We start from the raw sequence: 15552 nt of genomic DNA, 5'->3' as shown, positions 1-15552 counted from the left end.
CAGTGGCACTGCTCTCCGACACAGTGATGAGGAATGGGATCATCTCCGACCTCAAAGGCAGGTGAGCTGCAGTTTCGCCCCAGTCCAACCACTGCCAGTGACTGGCATGGAAATAGAGGTACATAGGAGGGTCGGAAGACAGAGGGGGGCAAGGATCAACGACGAAGTTTCACAAGAAGGGTATATTAATATCATGATTGCTTTGTGCTGGGTTCCTGCTGCTTCTAAAAGCTGCAAAAACAGGCATCATTAGCCGGTGCTTCTTGATAATCATTCAGAAGCCAATGAACTGAGGAAGGGACGAGTCAGTCCGGCTGGAATTCGAACTTGCACCCTAGGGGTAGAAAACAAATCAGAGAAGAAAGCACTTACCTCGCAGAGCCATCTCACCGACAGTAGAATAAGAATGGCGTGCATTACATTGTGGTACTGTTTCACAATGGTGCTGCTGCTATACAGGAATTGGCGGAGGCGCTTAATGTGGAAGTATGTATAAACAGGACACAAGAAAAAAAAAAAACATACAAGTTATCCACCTCAGTGACTCTTGTAATCTCAGTCTGTAGATTCCTTTCTGCATACTTCTAGAATATCATCGTCACAGGAGACTAGACCAGAATAATCTGCATGCATGCATTTTCGTTTAAAAATTAGGCTGGTGGGTACGTGCAGCCGCGTGGGTGCCCGGTGCATTCCTTTCCAACACCCACAACACACCTCACCCCACCCCACCAGTACTCCTCTGTGTTTGAACAAATATACTCTTATTGAGGGTATAGAGGGAGGGTCATATGGAGAAAAACAACTACAGCCTAGAAGAACAAGTCACTACAGTAACATGTACTTACTACTATCCCCCGTATCCTTTGTGCCACACTTCCATCAAACCTCTAAGCATCCATCGCGAAAGGGAGGAGGCAGCCTAGTTTGAAGTTTGCCTAGCCCAGATGTTTTTCAGCACAGAGTGCCCAAAACTGATAGTCTGCGCTGGAGCTGGTATCCTGCGGCCATTACTTGCTAAACGTGCGCAAGGTAGACCATGAGGCTGCCCTGCATATCATCTCCAGAGGAGCATGCCCTATAGAGGCGGAGAATCTTCACCACGTGGCACTCCAAAATGTATGGAAACCCCCCCCCCCCCAAAAAAAAAAAAAATCAGCAGACAATATAACCTTAGCTGCTAGATACTCAAGTTACAAACCCCAATAGAATTCCAGAGAAACCTCAACATCCATGTTGCGCAAAATAGGACTTTATAAAAATTAGGTAAAAAAATCTCCCAATTAAGGTGAATCGCCTTAAGTTTCTTTGTGAGGGAGGATAGGCGTGTCTAAATTATCACATTGGACTTATGAAGCAAAGTGAACGAGCCTAGGGTTTGCTAACCCACCTGGCAGAAGCAAAGGCCTAAAAGGCATTTTCAGTTAACAAAATATAACCCGACAGTGGCCATGGTTTTAAAAGTCATTACGAATCAACACCCAGAAAAAAAAAAAAAACACTCAATACTTTAATTCGGTGGAGACTAAAACCTGCAGGACGGGGGAAGAGATGGGGGAGAACATCAAAGGGGTTACAACAGGGATCAGCAAAGAAATAAATCAGCAGGTAACCTTTGTGATAAACTACTCACTCTTCTTCTTATGGATGCCTGAGGTGCATCCTGATATTAAAGTGGCAGTCAACCACTTATACTTTTGGATCCAACAGTTTGTATACAAATTATGATGTTGGAGGTAGGGGTGGATAAAAGAAATTGCCACATCCACACCACAGTGCATATAAGGATATTCATGCCTCGGAAAAACAAACTCTAATATCACTTCTAGCCAGGGTGTTCCTGTCCAAAACCTCTTTGACGATGTGTCATTGTACATTCCTACATGAGCGATTAGAGCCTCAGTGAATGGTGTGTTGTTCGGATACTGGGGTATTGATGCTCTACAAGTCAAGGCACAAGGCGCGGGATTAAATCTGCCCTCTGTGAATCGAGAGATACGGCCCTCCTCGCTTCAGGTAACTTGGAGCACACCACGCAAATATAATGTGGAGGTCTGAAAAAAGCAGCTAATAACTGTTGTGCATCACTTTGCTCCATCAGTGGGCAAAGTGTTGGAAAGTGTTTTCCATTCCACATTTTGATTGGTGCCAGGCGAAGCCATATAATCTGAATGATGCAAAGTCTGGTGCCAAGCCTTAGTTCCAGAGATTAACAGAAAAGGCAAAAGCCCAAAAAAATCCTCTTGTTAAGAGCAGTGGTGGCTTTCCGTGTAGGCTATGCATCAGTCCTTGTTGCAACAATAGCCTGTGAAACTCTACCGTAAAGAGGAGACCCAGGAGACGCGGTCAGAGGCAGCCCCTTGGAAACTGGTCTGGGAGGTTAAGGATTTGCGGAGTGTCCTCCGGTAACCGTGTGGCGAATCACAGCCCGAGGGCAGAGGGCCTGTGAAAAAGAAAGGTTGTGCTTGCATGCCTTCTCCTCTTGAAGAGACCTCCACTAGTCAAGGCTAGACAGGCGTGCCCTCGAAGCAGTATGTTGCATGGTGCACAGAGTGACCAGTCATGTCCAGTCCCCAGGCACTCTAGCTACAGATGGTGGGCTAAAGGTGGAGAAGGTCCGGCAGCAGGAATGCATCGCTGGCATCCCAAACCTGTTGGCATACGATGGATAACCAGTACTGAAGTGGAGAAAACCATATGGGCAGAAAATTGAACAAAGTAAAGGCAGTGCAATGTGTCAAGTCCCACCAAGCAGAGGAGGAGGAGGATGATGATGATGGAAGGAGGAGCCATCGGGCGCATGAGAGGAAAGAGCAGGGAACAGGTGCATGGATGGAGACCCATGGGCCAGAGCACCGCTTATAAACGAACAATTTAAAAATGCTCTGTGTAGATTTTCTCTGGTCCTTCCTCTTTGTGGACAACATAGCGATATAGGGAAAACGGAATGATAGGAAAATGTAAGTCATTACACCGAGTACTACCCGAAATACCACAAAAGACACCAGCAGCATTTAATGCAGCACTTCAAAATACCTCAGAGTGCAAGCCTACAAAACCGTACGATCAAAAAGGTTTATTTATTTTTTTAGAAATACGTGTCGATCTGTTAAATAATTAAATATGCACATATCATCATGTCCATCACATTTGATCAGGATTACATTTTCCATCCTGAACTATAATCCACCCTTCAATTTAAGTGAGGTTTGCTACCGTATAAATAGGCATTTAAAACGTACCATGAAAGAGGGAGAGTAAAAATGCAGGCCTAAATACAAAGAGTTTTGGCAGTTCAGACTACAAAATAGGATTTACTCAAGTGGAATGTACAGTACAAGAGGGGATCAAAAATGATATGTAAAAAAACATGAATTTTTAACATCCTCTCATCTCAGATTTGGGACCAACGCAATTACAACTGAGCATGCATGTTGCAAAGTAGTAAGCTGAGCTGGCTCCTAAAAGAGATATTCGATATGTTTTAAGTTAGGTGGGCTCATTCAAAGCTGCACTTTATTTTTAAACAGAATCTAGAAAAACCTGAAAACAATATAAATACAACCTCAGTTCATCACCTGCAGCATTTAAGTATAGATCAAGGGAAGCGTTCACTCTACTTTGTGCATTATAACCAATCACAGACAAGCTGGCCACCAGGAAGAAACCACCATTATCCACAATCTATGCGGGAGTGGCCTTCGGAGGCCTGCATGATTAGCCTGCTCTTTTCAGACACGATTCTTCAGATCTTGACGTGCACTATAATGCCTTCCGCATACACCGTAAGTTATGCTTTGCTCTAGACGGGACAAAGCTGTAGCTTAACGTGTCCGCCGCGTCAAAAGGTATTCAGAACTTGCACAATCAGTTAAAACCTGAGATGAACACTATACTCAGTAGGGTACCGCAAGACTATTATTGCGTTTGCAAATTTGTTTCTTTAAACAGCCAATCTAGAAAAATCCATCTTGGCCCATTTCAATTGATCAGGCATGTCATGTGGCCTTCACATACGTTACATGAAGGTCTGCGTTTGTTTCATTAGTTCTAAAGCATCACACTTGTCAATGCGGTCATGACATTTTGCCCAATTCCTAATGTCGGATATCTGAGTACATCTGAGCCAGTGGCTATTTCGGTCCTGGCTTCCAGTTTCATCGACGTGTGTAGGTACCGTATAAAAATATACACTGGAAACTGAAGTAAAGAGTATCAATTTCAAAAAATACAAATCTTGAGAACTGATAAATAACCATAAATCAGTGCTAACAAACCAGCAAAGACTCATCATCGCTCGTGTAGATTTCTGAAAGGGGAGTAGAGGGTTCCGTCATTGGCACTTCAGTAGAACGGGAGCAGGCAGCATGGACACCCAAAGGTTCCTCCTGGTATGGACAGGGGTCAGTTAGCTGAATATTAACATTCAATGGACAGTCTGAACAGGCAGTCCTCTGTTCTTTTAAAGGCAATCTATGTGTTTCCTTCCTATGCGAATGGCAGTTGGTGGGATCGCTTGTCCCCGACTGGTTCCTTCGCGATTCACATCCCCCATCAAGAGTTTCTGTTAAAAATTCAGACAAGGGGTCTCGCAAATGCTTTCCTGAATCCCCTTTACCTGGTGCTTGAAGCCCGCTGCTGCCCATCCCTTCAGAATGTGCATTAACGGCTCCATCGTCCGTAGCAGAGTCTGCAATGGACTCTGTAGCAGCATTCCTTGGGACATGTGAAGATGTAAGTTCTATGGCATCAATCTCTGTTTGCAAAATACCCACAGATGTTTCTGGCAGTCTTCCAATTTGACCAACAGCCTCCGAGTCTGATATATGGCCTTCAGGTGTACTTGACGAACTATGTTCTGCAGTTCGATTGGGTACCCCTCCACTTAAAGTAGTCTGTGACATTTGTGATGGCGTTAAAAGGGGAATCTGCCCTCTCACTCTTGGCCGGTGAAATAGTCTGTTCCAAATTCTTCCTAGTCGCCTCCGGGAGGAATTCCGCCTGGAAGTGTGACGTCTCATCTGCCGTCTCATCGCTGTGCGGATGTTCTGCAATACAGAGGCCTATTAACGAGAATATTAAGTTAGATACACACACATATGACAATTTCTCAGAACCACCACTTCCCTCGAAGAGGACCGTTCTGAAGGATGACCCAAATCAGACAGGTGCACATACCAAAGTCTAACGTGCATAGTAATGTTACTAAAAGTAAAACTAAAATTCAGGCTTCAAAATGTTCCCTGCTCACTAATCAACAAAAGTCATACATTTCTGCTTTAATATACCCTGACCAATTTGATTATAACATTTGAAATCTTTTACAATTGAGCGCTAAAGTGAAAACTACTGATTGGCAATTCTAAATCAACATTTTTGTTTGCTGCATAGCTCAACCTAATGTATCCTCTTGCAAATATTCAACATCCAACTTTGCCTCACAAGAATTTTCTGACTGGCTTATTTTATTAACCAAGTCCAATCGAACAACCAGATCTCGTCACCAGGAAAACAAAAAAAAACTCCTTGTACATGATTATCATTAAATACCTGTACCAGTATTTACGCAGCTTGCTTGCATTTAGATTGCTTTTCTGGGCATGTTGAAAAACATAATATATTGTTACAGGCATCGTGCTCCTGTTATACAGTTACTGAAGGAGAATGAAGGCGATTAGGCGTGCGTCTTAAACTCAAGTGTTGCCTCCATAGGATTATAATTCTTTTTGAAGGTATGTGTGAGACCATATCATCCATGTCACTCATCGATTTTCTGATGAGGATATTGTAGCAGTTCAATTTTTTCAGCAGTTTCTGAAGTTGACCTTTACTTTCCACAGTATATATTGAAACTGGTTATCTACAGTATGTCAATAGACCCGACACAATTTGGGAACTCCTGGTAGTCCTGTAAACAATTGGGGCAGGGAGGTGTTCTAGAGTTTGTATTGTTCGATCCTCTATGGGCACTTTGAAATTTTGGTGCACTATTTTTGTAGAGTCTGACACAATAAACAACTGAATGGTGTCAGTAATCTATGTACACATTGAGACGTATTTGGAATTGGAAATTGGGATCACTGTGTAGTGAAAAGGTAGTCTGCAAGCCTGTGGCATGTTCAACACTAGGATAATTGGTGAAATAGAGAACATGACTGGTCAAATAACAGGTACTGATAGAAAGATGAAAGGCATGTGGTCTGTTTATGTTTGTATCCACAGTTCTGCTCGTGAAGAAGGGGAATATGTCCCCGAAATGCGTTGAGCAGCTGATAGACATCTGAAGAATAAAGAAAATTCTGGATCAGAATATTTGAAGACATTGTGTTCTTATCCTTCTGTTAAATTGTAGATCATCTTGATTTATAATTGTTGAGCTATTTATTCAGTATTAAGGTGTGCAGGGGATGGGCCTGTTCATAGATTGGGGATCATTGTATGTATTAAGTGTGGCTTTGTGTCACTGCTGCGATTCCTCCCCTGCGCCCACATTTGTTCTACACATTTAACTTCCGATTTAAAAATGTTGAGTCTAGTTGTGCATTGTTGAATACTATCTTTTTCTTGCTTAACAGTTTCCGACACCTTCATACTATCCACATTTAACATAGTTCTTTACCCACCACTAATAAGTCATTGTCTCTTTGAGACATACTACTTTATAAAAAAATAAATTTAAAAAAAAACAGTCCCAAAAAGATGGCCAATGGAAACCTCCAATGCCCAATCTAGTCCTTATCCTCCAGGCTTCCCTCAGCTAGTAAAGCAAATGTTCAAACGTGTGGCCCAAAGAATTGTCAAATCCTATTATTTTAAGTCCTTTCATAGGGCTTCAGACTTATTTGTAGGCTACTCCTGACACCATATGTAATGAATCAGGAGTAAGATGAAGACATAGGGTTGTTATCATGGTTGGCAAACTTATTAACCAAAATTCTGATTTTGCTCATTTCTTCTCTTTGTCATGTCATCGAGGCGTCTCTTCCACCCTAGGCGTCACCTCCTCCTATGTCCATTCCTCATGCTTTCATTGCTCATTTTGCTCCAGTTTCTAACACTTGTTCTTCTTGTACCAGCTAAAGCCCACCCTACTGTGTCTCCTACTGACCCAATCCCTTCTGCATTAATTCCTAAGGTCTATCCTCTTCTTGTACCCTACCCGGTTTCCTTTTTTTAACATCTTTCAACCTCTATTTTTCCTACATATTTTAAACACGCATCTACTATCCCCATGCTAGAGAAAGCCACTGCCGATCCTTTGACTGTTTCCAGATTTCATCCTATTTCTCTCTTACCATACCTCTGTAACCTGTTAGAATGCCTTATCTACTCCCAGATTTCTTCATTTGTTTCTAATTCTTATCTTCTTCCTCTATTTCAATCTGGCTTTCATCCCTTTCATTTTACAGAAACTGCTCTTGTTTCTATTCTAAATTCTCTTCTCTCGGCTCACTATTCCAAGCACTCATCTTTTCTTATTCTTCTAGATCCATCGGCTGCCTTTGAAACTGTGGATCACTCTTTACTTCTGGTGTCACTTTCTTCTTTCGGTCTTACAGGTTCTATTTTTGACTTTTTTCACTCCCATTTGTCCAATCAAACGTTTTCTGTCTCCTGGGCAGGCAAGTCCTCTACGTCTCTCTCACTTGCCCATAGGGTACCTAAACAGGTCTCTTTCTCTTCTCTTCGCATCTTGCAACTATTATTTCCACTATTGGCTTATCTCACCACTTTTATGCCGATGACAATCAACTGTGTTTATCTTTTTCTTCCTTTTTTCCTGAAATTGATCACACACTTTCAGCTTGCTTAGTTATTACATCTTGGATGTCTTCCCACTTTCTTACTCCTAATGCTGGGAAGACTGAAGTACTGTTTTTTTCCTGCTAACACTCTACCTTCTCATCTTCCACCTTCTTTCATATCTTTTTCTCCTTCTAAGATCCTAATCTCATCTACAGCTCATAATTTTGGTCTCTATTTTGACTCCAATTTCTCCTCATCACATTTAACGTCTCGCTCTTGTCGTTTTCATCTTCACAAAATCCATAAGGGTCACATGTTTCTCATATTTCAAGCATCCTCTTTTCTCGACTTTTCTACTGTGCTACTGCTCTGTTTGGGCTCACTAATTCTCGTCTTGCACCTCTTAGATCAGTATTTAATTTGTCTACTGTGTCTTCTCACTTATCGGGATTCTATTTCTTCTTCTCTTGCAACACTCTGCTGGCTGCCATTTCATTCTCAAATAAAATTACATTTTCTCTGTCTTGTTTTCAAGTCATTCAAGTCTCTCTATGGTCTTGCTCCTAGTTAACTTGCTGCACTAATATCCTTTTACATTCCCTCTCACTCTCTTCGGTCTTCTTCTCAGTTCTGACTTTTGGCTCCTCATCCTCCCTGTGCTCAGTCTAGTTTTTGATCATTTGAACTTCTTGCTCCCTTTCAATGGAATGATCTTCCACTTTCTCTTTGATGTATCTCCGTCTACATTCTCTTCCGTGGTTCTTTAAAATCTCATCTACTTCACCATTCTAGAGTGATTGTTTCCTGGATCTAATTGCTCATTTTTATGTTCAGCGCTTTGGCTTAAGGCGCTTAATAAAAGACAAATAAAATACAAATCCAAAATAAAAGGGGTGGGTTGGAGAAAATACTATCTCACCCTAACTCTAAGAGGGGTTTCCGTGCCTCAACAACAAGAAATGATGTCCATGTCAGAATGACCAGAGTAAAGTTCTCTATACTGTGTCCAAATCCTAACCTGACCCTTACGCGCTAAACTAAATATAAAGTGAAAAGGAAAATGTCTATCAGCTGGCCACTCACAGCTCTTTTCGAAAGTTCCAACAAAAAGATTCAATGAAAGGTACTGAAAACAAAATCAGTTCCACAAGTCTAAAGGAGGGTTGTGCTGAAGTGGCTCGGGGGCAGCTTCCCTTCCCCTGCGTTTCTTCAAATTTCGTAAAGTTGACACTCTAAAGAGGTATGGGCCTTCCCTTGAGCTTTCCCAGATGGTCAAGAAGCAGTTCTGCTTTTCTTACCCTCTTGACAGCACCATGGGGAATGACACCATGGTTACAATATGTCCCAATTCCAGTTCCAGAAACTTCAACAAGCGTCAGAGTGAGCCCCATTCCTTCCTCGGACAGTCTGGTACACTCTTCCTATTAAGCTTTCAATTGTTTGGATCAACACAAAAGTTTGCAGGTCCCAGACTTGCAATCCTTCTGCCTGGTATACTCTCCTACCAGGGCTTTCTTGCCTTGCTTATATGTATTTGGGTGCAGGTCCAGACTCGCAATTCTTATGCCTGGTATACTCTCCTGCCAGGGCTTTCTCGCCTTGCTTATATGTATTTGGATGCAGGTCCTATATCTGCAATCCTTATGCCTGGTATACTCTGACAGGGCATTCTTGCAATGAACAAACTTTCCTTCTGTCTCAATGTTTAAACAGTTCCAAGATTTGCTATTTGTTTCTTTTATACATTGGGTCCTCGACCCTCTTCTGCCTTGGCTTCTCTTAACAAATGTCTCGGTTTCCCAGCTTCCCTGTTTATGCTAATTTCCTATAATTCTGGTCTAATGGTACGTGATGTATGCCACAAAGTGCCCTGGCGTCCCAAATACCCTTTATGGGGTCACTGGCTTCACTCAGCAGCTTCAGTGTCCTTCACGGTCTTCAGTTATCCCAGCTGCTTGCTCCCTTGTCTGACTGACATCTCGTTGGCTTTTTGGTTCCTGTGATGCCTTGGACCTCCCTCAGTAGCTTTGTCCGCTCACCGCATTCACACGGCATTCTTCCTCCTTGAGAGCTTCCTCATTCCACACTGCAGCTTGCTTCCATCAGATTTCCCAACTCACGCTGGGAGTAGTGAGACTCATTTTTTCCAACGCTTGGTGCTTTTGAATGTCCCAGCACCCATCAAACTTTCCCAACAACTAGCGCACCTCTCTTGCTTTTCAGCCTCAGAAATCTTCATTGCTCTAGTCCTCCTCCTCGTTTCAGTACTGTCAAGATACCAGATATTTTCAAATAAGGATCTGAAAGAGTTTTCCTATTAGTCATGACTTGGAATTCTTTTTTAACATTACAATATCACATGGAGGAGTGCAGAATTACAGGGGTGTTGTCAGGCATTAAGGGAAACGAGGGATACCATGTTCCACCTATCAAGTCCATTTCACACCCATGTGGGTTGTCTCCCCATGTGGTCCTCCCTCAGATAGCCGACCCTAGGGTCAGGATCAGGATCAGGTAGCCTCTGCCTTTCCCTAGCCACATGGGGAGAGACTTTCCCCGGGTACTATCGCCAGATTCACCACAAGAGGTAGAAACAGAGAGAGGATTATGACTTGAGTAAGAGAAAAGGAAGGCGCTTAGACTGGCGAGAAAGGAAGAAAGAATAAAAAGGTAGCAGTGACTGCTGTATTTCTAGTCACGAGGTCTGCAACCTGAAGTTATCCAGATTTTCTGTACTACAACTACCATGATTCTTCACCATTGACTATGCTGGGTAAGGCTGATTGGAGTTGCAAGTGAAAACGTCTTGAGATCTAAAGGTTGCAGACACCTGTTCTAGTTCATCGTCTCCTTTATTGCATAGCTGTGGTATGTCCTCCAACAGGGAAGTAACCAGCATACTGCACAACAGAACATAGAAAACAAAGCCGATGGTGCAGTCACCAGAACAACCGCCCACCAGCTTCTCTTGAAGGTGTGCGCATCTGTTTGGCAACCTCTAGCCCATTTAGCAGCAGGCATTAGGACTATAAGAGACACCTATTAAAGGGGAAGGAGGATGGACTATATGAAAGAAAGGGAACTATGGACTAGGATTATAGTAGTCACAACGCTGAGCATTATGTCCCTGACTCATTTTTCTCTTTACATGTGGGAGACTAAACAACACAAATCAGAAGTGAGGAGGAATTACTACTGAAGGCCTAACTTTGTTCAGGAGGATTAAGAGGCCAAAGAACGTGTATCAAGAGAATAGTGCCGGTAAAAAGCATGGGGCGAAGCACAGTAGCCGCCATTCAGATTTCATTGAGCGGGATATGAAGCTGGAAAGACAGACTTTAACATGGCCATTTCTCATACAAGATGCAAATGTAATCCTTTTGATGGATGAGGATGAAGATGCTGAAGTTTGTAGCATTCCAGGATGCAAGAGATCACCCACCTGACTAGGTTACAACAGTCTTTTGTGCTGTGCTCATTACCAGTTTTGTGCTCTAACAGCACAGTGGCTTCCCCAGGAAGAGGCGTAGTGTTCTCCTGCAGGGATAATGCAGACTTCAAGGTTGCCTTAGCAACCAGGAGATCCAGGGGGACGTTGGGAACTCCCAAATGTGATAAGCAATGAGGTGTAATATTTTAGCCATTTTTAACATTCGGATCGAGGAGCGCACTCACTGGGTTACCCTGGGATCTGGGAAAAGGAAACAGATTAACCACCTGAATTATGCAGAAATGACACCACCTTTGCCCAAAAAATAGAGCCCTGTGTCTGGAGAACTCCTTGGCCTTCAAAACACTGACTACATGGGTCCTTGGAGCTGAGGGCTTGTAGTTCACAAATAAACCTGGTTGTGGTGAGGACGACTCACTGATGGTGCAGGTCTTGTCTGGAAAACTGCCACCCAAATGTCTTGTCCTAGGTCAGGTTGCCCTTTTCCTCTATAGGGTGTTCAGACACTGCCACTTCTGTGGGACTTCGATTATTCAGTTTCCTTAAAGGTGCAGAAATGTCCACTGTGACACGTGGCATGATAGAGGTAGTCAGGGGGGTGTCCTATCCGCACCATCCCCTAGGCCTAGCAGCACCCAGCCCGTTTGGCGACCCCCCATCAACCACAAGTAAGAATAGGCAGGGGACCTCATCACATGGTCTAGATGAATAGTTTCTTTATATTATTGTTTTTTTTTTATAAACAGGCCTAATACCATACCAGAGTTTGACTTCTAAGCACGGATCCGGGATTCGAACCTCTGTTGCTCTGCGTGGTCTTGCTTCCAAAATCAGCACACTGCCCCTGTGCTATCCTCCATTCACAGGAGGATAGCACATGAATCTCTGCATTCCTGGCTCTTCTGATGGGAGCCCCTAAATACCTAGATGACCACCCCCTATCTGCTTCCTGAAAAGTGAACCGTTTTTTCGATCATTTTCAGATGGCAGCGAGTGAATTCTCGGTGTGCAGGTCAATCTCCTCTTTTGTTGTGACTTCACCAGTGGCCGCATATAACAACTGAACACCATCAATCGGTTTCCTAAGTACCTTGTACTGTGGTTTGGAAAAAGGTGTGGTGCTTCGCAAACAAGCTTGTCTTTTTGTGTCCAATGCAGGAATCAAAATTGGGATTCACTCAGCAAGAGCAGAAAGTAGCTCCTGGGTGTCATGATTTTCCTCTCACCAGGAGTTACTTGTAACAATCCAGGAGCCATTGACGTCTCATGAATGGTTTTTCAGGACAGTCTATGCTGACTTAATCAATATGCAGCACCTGAAGTTTTAAAAAATGTCAGCAGTAGGATTATATATATATTTTTTTAACATTAACTCAAAAGAGCGATGCGCACGTCGGAACTGCCTAAAAGATGGGGAACCTCGCTTTTTTCCCCAGGCACTGACCAGTTTCTAAAAATATGCAAGCCATAAACCCTTTCTTTGCTATTTTGATCATTGCTGTTTCTCTTGATCCCTCATAGCTCTTACTAAGTGGCTTTCATTTTTTTCCCTTTTCCACTTGACATTGCTTTCCTCTCAGTTCTTCTGTCTTGGTGTTACTTCCATTTAGTAATTGGCTTCGTTTGCCACTCTATTTCTGTTACTTCATTGATGGTTGTTGATGTCCCTTTGGGCACATGTTTATGTTGCTATGATAGGTTCTACCATCTTTTTTTCTGTGATGCTGCCTCGCTCACGCTCGCCCTGATGTGCAAATTGTAACCATATAACCATCATTTAAATGTCGTCTAGAGGTTTCCCAATGTGCCTTTGTAAAATTTCCCACACACATAGTGTATGTCACCAATTGGCTCGGGGATCCAAAAGAAGCTCCTGGTATCTGTGCGTATGAAGCCATCAAGGTTCTTGCAAGCGATACCCAGGAGCTAAATGGCTCCCAGCAATTTCGAATTCTTCAACGTGATTAAGTGTGAAAATATGTTTAAGTGTCCTGTAGATATGCATATTGGACTAAGCACATTCGCATCACACTACAAACCTACTGCCACACTGATGGTAGCCACACTGCCATTTTGTTTTATTTGCCATCTTGGATGCTAAATTCAGTTCAGCTCCTTGCGCATTTTGCCTTTCTCACTCTTAATGCGGTGGAAGACCGTGGCATTAACCTCCAGCTAATTACTAGGCAGGAATGCACATTCCGCTCAGTGTTTTGTTAGTCTTACATTGTAGAACCTTGAAGTCTCTGTAGAAACATTGCTAATCTCTAAATTAGGTGTCCGCCTGTCTCAAACATGTTTTCTCCATAGAGCCATTAATTGTAATAATGTGCAGCTGCAACGTGCTCCTTTAGAGAAAACCCCTATTCCCAAGCTTTAGAGCAGACTGATCTTACGCTTCAAGCCAACAACGATAAGCTATATAGCAAATGTTACCTTGTACCAGGGAACACGATATGCCCCCACACACTGTTTTGCCCCCCTCCCAGACAGTAAATTGTCAACAGGAGGACAGGGAGAAAATGCAAACTCGTTGCTTTAGTAACATTACCTACGTGGAAAAGTCATGAACCCTATGGACCCCGTCACAAGAGGGGGCTAGTCAAGTGTCCCAAATGTGAATCTGTTCAGTATATGTATGCAACCTTGGTTGTTCGGGGTTCTCTCCTGCCCCGGTCTGTAGGCATGCATCGTGAGGCGCTGAGACCCCAGTCCAGGCTGTAAATAAATGTTATTGTTAACCTTGTGACTGGCTATTTCCATTTCTTTGTAGTAAGCCTCATTTTGTGGTCTTTCAAAAGAAGTCTTGGAATGCCATGCTAATGTGGTTAATAGCCATTAGGTCTCTCTTTAAACCGGAGCAGGGGTCAGAATTTGAAGCTCCAGAAATTCCATGTTCCCCCAATGCGCTCATGGAAAGCCTCAACAGTGGACGTAGAAACTGCTCTTCATTATCATTGCTAACAACCGTGTCGTTTGACCTCAAGGCCCTGGGAGGATCGCAAGTGTGTGAGGGAGAGATGATTCAACCAGTGGGAATGGAGGAAAGAGAGGAATACTCTCCAGAAGGAAGAGGTAGAGGCAGGAGAGGAGGCAGCAGTGGCAGCACCATACAAGAGGCTACTGAAGCAACAGGTATAGCAGGGGTGGGCACAGATGCTGCAACAGGTAGCGGAGGAGCCGTCACCAGTTTTGGTACCAAGAGGATACTGGAGCCACTAAAGGTGGGGGTTGGGGGTTAGTACCATCTCCCTAAAATGTCCCTAAAGAAGAAACCTTTTGTTGTACACTATGCTTTTCAGCAAGGAATTGGGGCACTAGAGAATAAGGATTCAGGTCCCCTGAGAGCAAATCTGCAGGGCAAAGATGTATGCAACTGCACAGCTACGATTGTGTTGAAATTCAGATGTTTTTGTAATAAGGGCCAAGATAGCCCAAGACATACGAACAGGGAGCTAACAGGGTATGCGCAGAGATGTTTTTTTTTTATCTTTCTGCTTGAAAAGTATTCGGTTTCAGGGTTATGCTTGCAATACAATGCTTTGCTCCCCTTCTCATGGGGGGATGCTGCCAAGACAAAGTGATTGGTGACTCAATGTTCCCAGTGACCTCTCCTGTGGTAGAGGCATCTATCGAGAAAGCTGGGTTTCACCCACCACTGAATGTGACGTTTATCATCCGTTTATCCCCCCTTTCTTTCTCCTTGCAATGGAGCTCTTCCTATCGTTTCATTTAATAATATTATTAGATAATATTCTTGTAGGCAGAGAAAGCACTTTTACACTTCTAATATGTAATTGTCTTTCATCTGTTCTTCATTAGTGTCTATGTAAGAATAAATTGCTCTCCATCTTTGAATGATCCACCTGGTTTGCTTTGGAGAGTCTGCCATCTGCTCCAGCACAGAGAGCGCATGTTTATTTATTTGGGGACAGATTCATTATAGCCTTGGTGGTGAGAGTCGCTATAATTTACATAAATGTGGCATCAAACTATACCTCCTTCTCTGGAGAGAAATGTGTATCAAAGGAGCTTCAGGTAGGGGTGATGTAGGTGGGTGCCCTACCATTGTACAGAAAGCTGTACAGGAATGTGGGAGGGATGTGTGGGCACAAAGGGTCACAGGGCAAGGGAGAAGGGCTCCATTGCATGCTACTGGATGGCGTTCTCAGACGTAGGATACACTCCATGGAGTCCCTCCATAGGAAGTTGGCGGCAACAATGTCCATCAGAGAGCGGGCTCCTGCACAGTGCATTTAACTTGCAAAGGTTTGGAAGTGGCCAGGCCCAATTCTTCTTGAGGATACTGCTTGGATGCAATGTTATGCACAAATACATGAAGAGGAAGTAGGTGG

General features: G+C 43.4%; 1 protein-coding gene across 4 annotated transcripts in view; it reads right to left on the bottom strand.

Moving 5' to 3' along the window:
- Positions 1 to 3061: 3061 nt before the first annotated feature.
- The window catches only part of LRP3 (LDL receptor related protein 3), a 267988-nt gene continuing 255497 nt past the window's right edge, over positions 3062 to 15552 (bottom strand). The window contains exon 7 of one of the 4 annotated variants that reach the window (XM_069639236.1): positions 3062 to 5063. In XM_069639236.1, the coding sequence (XP_069495337.1) occupies positions 4269 to 5063 (795 nt within the window). In that variant the 3' untranslated portion in view covers positions 3062 to 4268. The remainder of the gene's footprint in view (positions 5064 to 15552) is intronic. The other 3 variants (XM_069639244.1, XM_069639217.1, XM_069639227.1) reach the window with 3 other exon arrangements.

The sequence above is a fragment of the Ambystoma mexicanum genome, chromosome 1q (genome assembly GCF_040938575.1).
Source record: "Ambystoma mexicanum isolate Mex_15411 chromosome 1q, UKY_AmexF1_1, whole genome shotgun sequence".
NCBI lineage: Eukaryota > Metazoa > Chordata > Amphibia > Caudata > Ambystomatidae > Ambystoma > Ambystoma mexicanum.
This window is presented reverse-complemented; position numbering and strand designations above follow the sequence as displayed.